The sequence below is a fragment of the Nanorana parkeri genome, unplaced genomic scaffold (genome assembly GCF_000935625.1).
Source record: "Nanorana parkeri isolate BGI_ZX_2015 unplaced genomic scaffold, ASM93562v1 scaffold28, whole genome shotgun sequence".
Lineage (NCBI taxonomy): Eukaryota > Metazoa > Chordata > Amphibia > Anura > Dicroglossidae > Nanorana > Nanorana parkeri.
Genome location: NW_017306296.1, coordinates 1262671 through 1272119, shown reverse-complemented (window position 1 = coordinate 1272119; position 9449 = coordinate 1262671). Strand labels below are relative to the sequence as shown.

The window sequence follows — 9449 nt, the reverse complement described above, 5'->3', positions numbered from 1 at the left end:
TGTAATAAATGCATCAAAACCAAAAGGAAAGAAATGCTAACGCAGGATAAAATGTAAAAATAATAAAATTATTATTAATCCCTAGGTATTGTCCAAGAAGAAGGATGACCATTTGGAAGCCTTCAGAATTCAGATGTTAGACTCTCGGGTTTTTACATATCTACCTATTCCTTTAAGCCATAAAAAGTCTCGGCATCTGTTAATACTAAACTAACAAACTGCCGTTGGTTGCTAGTTACATAAAAGGCACAAATGTATACACTGTAGCCACTAGGAACTATATATAACACTGATCTATAGCCAGTAGCTCAGCAAGGGATGACAGGAATTAAGCCGCAGATTGCTGTACCCTGTACTAGACCTTAAGCAGGAAAACAAAATATACAATTTTGGAGTTCTGTCAAGATTTACACAGTGTATTCGTTGATATTGTTGCGTCTGCTGATTACAGGCTCTCCGTAACGCCATCAATGGCCCTCTGTTCACCTAGGCTTTTTCAAAGGCTATTTTATAAAGGAGGCAGAAATGTTTCACTTTTGCACTGCATAAACAAATGCCTCTTCTGGCTATTGAACAATAAATCAGCAACCCAATAAAAATAATTAAAGGACTGCTAAACATATATGACAAGATGTTTTGTGTTAAACACTTTTTAATAACATCCATATATAAATAGGTAAACATTTCTGGACCTCATCAACACTTTACATATTTAAGTAACATAGTGGGGAACCAAATCTTTTGACACGCAGGAGACTTCCTGTCCCGTATCCCATGGAAGAATACTTCCAGATTTAAAAAGGACCCCTTCATACCTGCCCAGTACGTTAGCACATGCACATTAAAAAGGTGCCGCCCTCTATTTTATTTTTTTAATGGGCTGACAAACGCACCACAACAGGCATAAAACTTGACATGTACGTTAACACACCACAATGCACAGATGGTTCCCATCTGATTGTTGGCAAGAAGCATAGGGGTGCCATTCAAAATAAATGCTGCACAATGCACCGCGAATTAGGTTACTGCGGTAACATGGTAGAACATGCATTACAGCAATGCATGGGCATGAAGCCTGCCCTAAGGGAACATTAATAGCCTCCTCAACACTTTGTACTAAGGAACATATTGAAAGGTTTACTTTGTCTAGGTAGAAACATCTACCTTTTGCCTTTAATGCCTCCTGAAAAAAACTCTTGTGCCTTGAGCCACATAGCTGTATATCTTCAGCGTAAGATCATCTGAGGCCCTGTTGCTAGTCTTAAGAGTCTTGTGGCGAGATCTGGTTTGTCACTACTGTGCTGCTTTAAGTTGCTGTAGAGGAGGCAGGTAGCCAATGTCCCTTAGAAATTACAGCTGGCATCTAACTTTTCAGGTTCTCTTTAGTGGTAGTCAAGGCTGCTGGCTCCTGGACAGGACGGATTGGCTCCTGAATCCCATATTAAATTGTCCATTCCTGCTTTAGAGTAATATGTACCTGAGGAACTTCAATGCAAGAATCTCTAAGCTTCATTTAGATTTCCTCCTCAGCCCCTATTGCCGCTTGAAAATTCCTATACCAGCCATCAGTGGGGCAGCTCCGATACAAAGAAAAAGCCCTACCTCTACCACGATGGGCACCTCTATACAGAGATACAGTGCAGAAATAGCCAGTGCAAGTCAGTAACACCCCATTCACACTGAGCGATATGGATAGTGCACGTTTTTCTGCACCCTGAGCAGCTTTGAGCTACACTGCACATTTTATCGCGCTACATAATGCGCTTTTTGGGCGGGACTTCGTCGCTGCTACATTGGGCTGTAACCAATCAACAGCGATCTTGATGTGACATCATTCTTTCCTTCTATTTTGCAGTGCAACAGTGACCCTTCTGTAGCACAAAGTCACGCAATATAGCCGGTAATGCGCAATTTTGCGCGACACAAGAGTCTATTGGAGCCGAATTGCGCGACATCCATGCAAAAAAGGGTCATGTACGAGCGACGAGCTACAGGCGACATTGAGCAGTGAGATGTGAACAGCTCCATTAAATGCATTGGCCAAGCTACATAGAGCGATATCGCGCAGAAATATGCGTGATTTCGCAGCAACAAAAATCGCGTGATAAACCGCTCAGTGTAAACGGGGCCTAATGGTGGAAAAGGTCTGATACAGGGAGACCACAGATTGCACTGGTGACTACTCCTTTGTCTTTTTTGGCACAGTTTCCACTGTTTAGATCTTCAGGTCCATGTCTGTTGGGAAACAACAACTTCACGACCACCGTTTTCCACGTCAATACTGTGTCCAGTAGTGATGTGCTCACTGGTTCCTTCTGTGGACTGCCACAGCAGGGGACAAAAGAGATTGGTGCTCTCAAAGTGCTGGGTGGGACAGTATTTAAGCAACTATACGGTGTTCAGTGGCATGGGTAGCAGGAGTGGCGAGTATTTACCGCCTTTTTTTCCAGGCAAGAGTTTCATTTTCAACCTTATATTGGCGACAGGATCTAAAACTGCAGTCGACTACATAAAGAAACAGTAGAGCGTAACAAAATAACTTTCCTATGCAAATATGGCTTTCCTTTTCCCACTGGTGCCATTCAAGTTACTGAATGCCATTATTAGGGGAGCGACTGATCCCATTGGAAGGGTTAGGTGCTCTTTTTTTTTGTCTAGGGGCTGGAGTAAAGCAGATTTACTTACCTGATCCCCACTCCCGCTAGGTTACTAAACCGCTCCCCACAGCCTCTTCTCCCATGGGCGCTGGCAGGCTAAGGACCGCTGATGTCGTGCAGATTCTATAGATGTGAGGATACTGAGGGCCTTTCTAGTGTGAGTAGAGCTTTGACTGCCAGGTGAGCAGGGTTCAGGTACCTAATTCTGCGCTACTTCAGTCCCTAGATAAAAGCCAAGCACTTAACCCTTGTACTGTGACTGCAAGGGTACTTTTTTTTGCCCAGAGGTTCTTTGTAAATATAATTTATTTTTGATCTAGTAGGGAAAGGTTAGATCCTTTTAATCAAGTTTTATTCACTGCCTGTGTCCCGTCAAAGAAATTTCCTTTCCAAGACATGGCAGGAAATAAGGAGATGTCTCCAAAAGTGAAGGGATACCTCTCTACGTTGTTACTAGAGCTGGTTTCCCTATTGAAGATTTTGTGTCACAACTCAATTTTGCAACTCCCATCACTTTCTGTACTGGAGACAAATTTTCATCACAACCAGTACCAACCAAAGGGTAATCTCCTAGCAGGAACACAGCAAAAATACTCAGAGGTTCAAACCCTATAGGCTGCAAAGCACAAAGTTATACTCGCCTAAGCCATGACCAAAAAAATTAAATAAGCACTGTTTAATTTAGGCAATCGCTCATGGCCTGCTTGGAGCACTTGCAAGATTACAGGCGGGATTTATACCTAATAAAATAGATGCTGTATGAAGAGAATCTTCTGCATCTTTACACAATAATCATTTCATCTGTGTTCAGAGACACGCCAGAGCCAAGCAGACAGCTGCTGCGAGTCTATTATCAGGCTGCTTGTGAGATTTATCTTATAGCCTCAGAGAGACTATCCAAGACTTAACAGAAGACAAAAAAAGTCATTGTTAAAACAAGGCTTTTACAAATTGTCTAAATATCTCACGAGGATTAGATAAGGATTAGAAAATGTTACAAACAACCTCAGATCAACTGTAAATTAGAGGATTTGCTTCCCATTTAGCATTAAAAGATGAAATCTATCGGTGGGAATTCTTGGTTTGGAACTCAAACTGAGGGACTCGCATAGGGTCAAAGGAGTGGATAAACTTCACAAGGTATAAATTAGTGGTGAAACTGAAGCTTCACTAATCAGAGATGAAGGGAGCACAGGCTCAACACATGTAAAATGTGTTTAGAAGCAATTAAGAATCAGCTTTATCAAAAGTTAAACTGCCAAGACCCAGCAAAGCCCCTGTATTGCACTTCGGATGGAGGCAAAGGGAAGCTGTGCAATGATGGAAGGGCCAGCACACACTTAGCGCTGTGTTTCCTGTGTGGCACATTCACGCATTCAGTGAACACGCCACCATTGCGCTGTAAGGGTCCTTTCTTTGCAGGACATTGCGCAACACATGACATTCACAGATTGTCTCTTCAATAATAATAATGAGCATTATGTGACGTCTACAAACACATGACCCCAAATGCCACGGCACCTACAAAAAGTTACAACACATCTACAGTGAATCCTGTTTTTAAGACAGCATATACATGATACCTCTATAAAAAAAACAGATTACTGTAGTGACAACACTGCATTGCACTTTCTGTGTGGCAGATGAACCACATCTAAAAATGCACTGCTACCTTAGCATATAACGATCTTAAAGTATAGCTCCAACTTTATTGAAAAATGTGATGGTAGTGAAACACTATGGAGGTCATGTATAAACCTTCTGTCCACTGTAATGCTGGGTGAATGCCATTAGCATGGCACTACCACCGCTAGATGGCGCAGATGAACATAGGAATGCTCCCCAGTGCCATCTAATGGCAGTAAAGCAATGCGAATGGTATTTGCCCAGCTTTACGCTGGGTGATAGGTTTATACTATCGCCCCTCTTTATTGGATATAGCATTCATAACCTGTGTCTATGTCAATAGCGGCTTTAGATCATTGCCCAATCAGGAATATCTTCTTTTTCTTAGAGGATATCTAAATCCAAGAACAATATTTTAAATATGGCAGCCTACTAGTCATTTGAGGTTGTGGCTGCATTCATTTTATTTTTCAGATTAAGAACATTTATAGCAAGTACAGAAAAAAAAAAAAAAAAACGGTTGATCTTGCCAGAAATGCAGTGTCCTTGTCACTTCCTGTGAGCTAAACCGATATATCAAACAATCTAAATCTTCCTTCTGAAAACCCCCTATGCAATGAAGATGAAAAAGAAGGACATGTCTAACCTGGGTGACAATCATAGCCCCCTCCCAGTGGAGGGAGTGAGTGTAGCCAAGCTAGCATATGAAGCTGGTTATTCCTAGGATTACCAGGTGAACATAAAGGAGAATAAAGCCTGAAAAATGAAAAACTAATGCAGCCACCTCATCTTTAGGCATAGTAAACTGCAATATATTTTACATGATGGTTTTAGTTTAAGATATGCTTTCATTTCATGATTGTCTGATCATCCACAGCCTGCTACTGAATGTTCACAGAGAGGCAACATACTCCTTTTTATCTACAGCTTGCTCATGGCAACATTCAAAACTTGAACATTTCTCACTGAACACAGTGGATACCTCAGTAGTCAGCAGCAAGAAACAAAAACACAATATTAGCTATGACTTACTAGTTATAAATATTGTGCCTGAAAGACTTTTTAATAATCAGGTGTGCTAATTAACACACTGGTGCTCACACATGCTAAGCAATTAGAGAGCAGGAGAAACATGGTCTGGTGTGGATTATCTGCAACCATCCAACTACTCAAGGGCTACAAGTTCCAGCATGCCTTTTTGAAGCTGGGACTTGTATGTCCTCAGCGGCTGCTAGGCTACAGACTTTCTTTGCCTGGAAACAGACTGTGGGAAGTGTAACAGGTCAGGGGGTGTTTTTTGTGTTACCTTCGTGGTGGAAGCTCCTGACTGTATTTGCTCGGCTGGCTGCACGCTCCTTCTGATAATCCATGGGGGGCTTGTCTTGGTTCTCGGCCAGATGGGCTGAGTGCAGGTGGTACAATTCCAGCATGTAGTGAGGGATTACAGCGTTTTTGCCAGGGGTTGGCCTTCTCTTCAAGCCAAACATATTAAGCAAACGAAGTTCGAACTGGTTGAGGATGCCCTGTGACTCCTGGGGAGAGGCCCGGCCAGACTCTGTGTACTTCCTCCTTTCCACTTCAGGGATTAGACCGGTGCAACAACTCAGCAGCACCTGATAAAGCAGCAGAAGGAGCAGAGATCGAATCCCAGCTACCATGGTCAACCTGGAGCAGAAGCAGGAAGAGACACAGACATAAGTAACCGCCATGGGTCAATGCAGGTAGTAGACAGAGAATATGATAGACATATATTAGTACAGTGGTCTCCAACCAACAACTTGGAAGCCACATGGAGCACTCAGCCCCCTTCTGATTAGGCTCTCTAAAGCCTCTCAAAAAGTGCTTAGTATGTGTCTGAACTCTACAGGCTGATTTAGTATGGTAGTGCAAGTCACAATAGTTACATGCAAGGTGTATATTAAAAAAAATAAATAATCAGTTTGTTGAAGTTAAATGACCCCCCAAAAGTTAAATAAAAAGTTTTATCTGGATCACTACGGGTTAATAATGTGCACTTTACACTACATTATAATATAAGTCTGTCACTGCATTACACATAATTACATAGCCGAGAAAAGATTGCCTAATTTAGAACATGGCATTAAAACACTTAAAATTATTCTTAAGTAGCTCTGCCACTTTTTATTGCAGCTTATGGCTTTTTTAAGTTAAGGCTGGGCCACTTCTGCACTAGTACATCATAAAGTACGTGATCTAAACAATGTAAAAAGGGAACAAGTGCAAAATAGTCAGTGCTTTTTTTTAATGCTAATCAGGAGGTTAAAACCAGTACAAGCAAATGTGAAGATTTAAAGGGAAAGTACCCTTCTTTGTTTTGCCAAGCGTGCCAGCAGGCATAGCTACCATCAGAAATATAATCACATGCTTTAAATCTGAATTATAAAGCAATCCCATGATGATATTCAGAGCCGATATTCTAATCATCGTATTAGATTAACTCCTATGAATACAGCAATTTAAAAAAATAGTATCGGCAATAGTTTAATATACAGCACATCTGAATTGAAGAGCTAACAGACAGCTTACAGTTAAATCTATGGAAACTTGTACACAGGCTGCCATTCTTGTACTTCAATTTTAGTTATCTTACTATCTCTGGCCTCAATACTTTGAGTGGCTGACCTGAAGCAAGCATGCAGCCAGTAAAGTAAGATCTCCATATTAGTTCCAGGTCAGTGACACATTGAAACCACTGGATCAACATAAAAGCCAAGCAAGTAGCATTCTCAGAAGCAACAGCAGAATGGTTCTCCGAATACCCCAGCAGATGACCTGGGTGATGTTGGAGCAACCCTGCACGTGTGCTCCAGTCTGTTTGCCCTCCATAGACAGAAGGTGTTGTGTCTGCGTGCAGGATTAGATCACAAGGTTACACACTGCTACACTGTACAGGTGTTACCATCCCTCTTGTAACTACATGATCCTTTATTGGCCACAGGAGAGAAAAATCAAAGAGGACAGAGGGAAAAAAAAAAAAAAAAATCAAACAGTTGCAGCAGAAGTGAATTCTTTAGAAGTGTGTGATCTTCTGGATGATAATTGACTGTGCAGTGGCTGGTACAAAGGGGGCTGTAGAATGGTTGTTGCTATTTATTTGTAGGAAGAAAACATTGTTTTAGAAAATATTTATGTATTGTAATTATGATAATATATATTATGGAATTGTTCGTGTTTATCAGCTGACCCAAGCTGGGAGGATGTGTCCCTAGAAATCCCCGTGATCTATCCTTTTCCATCAATTTATTACTGATCTGTGATTTTCAAGATTAAAAAAAATATATATAATAAATGCATTTATTTTTTAATCTTGATAATCCCAGATCAGTAATAAATTAATGGAAAGGGATAGACCAGGGGAATTTCTAGGTATATATAATATGTATAAGGTATAGGCACAGGAATCAGCACTCCAGTCAAAGTCAATGTCTTAGTGCTCAACACAAAACAAGTAATGTAAGCAACAGGTATTGAAGGCATTTAAAGGGCTTGTATAGGTGAGCAATGAGGACAGTATAAATGCTTTACTGCATCAATATATGGTGAAATACAGCTACTATACTCTCCATCTTGGAAACACTTTGACTGCCTACAATACCTGCCTTGCAGCACTGGCGTTCTTGGTTCCAATCCCATCCGGGACACTACCTGCATAGAGTATCTTGTTCTCCCTGTGCTTGCTTGAGTTTCCTCCCACACTCCAAAGACATGCTGGTGGGTTAATTGGCTCCTGTCTTAAGTGTATGTATGAATGTGAGATAGGGATCTTAGATTGTAAGCTCCTTGTATCAGGGTCTGATGTGAATGTAAATTGTCGGCATTATATAAATGCCAGTAATACAGCTAATGGTAAAAGGTGGCCACAGTAGAGGGGTGATCAGTGGGGGTACCTGTGTGCCGAGTTCGGGTCTGGATGAGAGTATGGTGCTCTCCGAGTGTCCTCCACATCACTTTGCGCTGCACCGTGTCCTTCCCAGGGCTGCTGAGCAATCCGCTGGGCTCGTCCTGCGCACAGTCCTCCTCTTTTTAAACATCGTTCACACCGGAGAAAAGCGATCTCCTTCCCTGGACACCAGTCCCGACTTCTCTCCTTTCCCGGGTACACCAGTTACGACTTCTCTCCTTTCCCAGGCACCCCAATCCTGACTTCTGTCCTTTCCCCAGGCACCCCAGTCCCGACCTCTCCCCTCTGCTGCTAGGGAAGACACTTCTCAAGTCTACAAGGTGAGCGCTGATCTTCTACAGCTGGGAGCCCCGGCACAGGTCTGGGAAGTCATCTCCGTACATAGACAGGGCTGCTCGTCTACTGATGTCCGGGCTCCGCTAGCTGCCTCTCTGTCCCATGTGCAGCAACAGTCGAGCTTGGAGGTGAGCCCTCTGTCCATGTATGCCGGACCGGTGAGCTTGTTCTTTCGCTCACAGGCAATGTGTCTTCTTTTTTCTCTCTCTCTGATGTCATGCGAGCTCTCTGCCAATCAGAAGCTTGACAAGGGAGCTGGCAGGGCGTGAAGGTAAGCTCAGTGCAAGAGAGCAGCGGAGAGCGCCCCGATCTACCCCTCCTTCCTCTGCTCCTTCCCTTTTATCGGCAGTCACTCGCCTCTTTGTAGAAGACATGCGCCACCTACGGGCACAACTTGGGACTGCACTCTAACCTCTATTTGACAGCTCATGTTTCCAGAATATTGGCCACACTTTAGTGCAGAGGTGATTCAAATCGAACTATGGCCAAACCTTTTGTTGCCTATAGTTCTCTTTGGGGTTACTAATGTCCTCCTGTCAGCATATAACGGGCTACTGCCTGCTATATGCTGACAGCGCGGAGCTGTGCTGCAGCCAGAAAAGGTCCTGACAATATTGTTGGATCCACCCCGCTGCCTGCATGACAGCTGGCTCTGCGTCTCTAGAGCCAGAGCCAGCTGTGCCTGCCCACTCCCTTGCCTGTTCCTCCAATAAGCACTGGAGGAACACAGCGTGGGGTGGGATCACTGCAGTCAAGCTGAACAATCAGAAGTCCTCGAGATGGTCGCTCAGTTCTGGATCTATAGAGCTGGCATATGACACCTTCAGGGCCAGTTCACACCATATGCAGTTGTGATGCAGTCCGTTTATTTTGACTGCTGCAGTCAAAATATATCACAATGCTTTCCT

The 9449-nt window shown here is 42.9% G+C and overlaps 1 protein-coding gene across 1 annotated transcript in view; it reads right to left on the bottom strand.

Annotated features, from left to right (window-relative positions):
* Positions 1 to 8376, bottom strand: part of BMP2 (bone morphogenetic protein 2) — a 22628-nt gene extending 14252 nt beyond the window's left edge. Inside the window, exons 1-2 of the mRNA XM_018566656.1 lie at positions 8192 to 8376; positions 5590 to 5948 (exon numbers count right to left, since the gene is read on the bottom strand). Coding sequence (XP_018422158.1) covers positions 5590 to 5941 — 352 coding nt within the window. The 5' untranslated portion in view covers positions 5942 to 5948; positions 8192 to 8376. The remainder of the gene's footprint in view (positions 1 to 5589; positions 5949 to 8191) is intronic.
* Positions 8377 to 9449: the final 1073 nt, after the last annotated feature.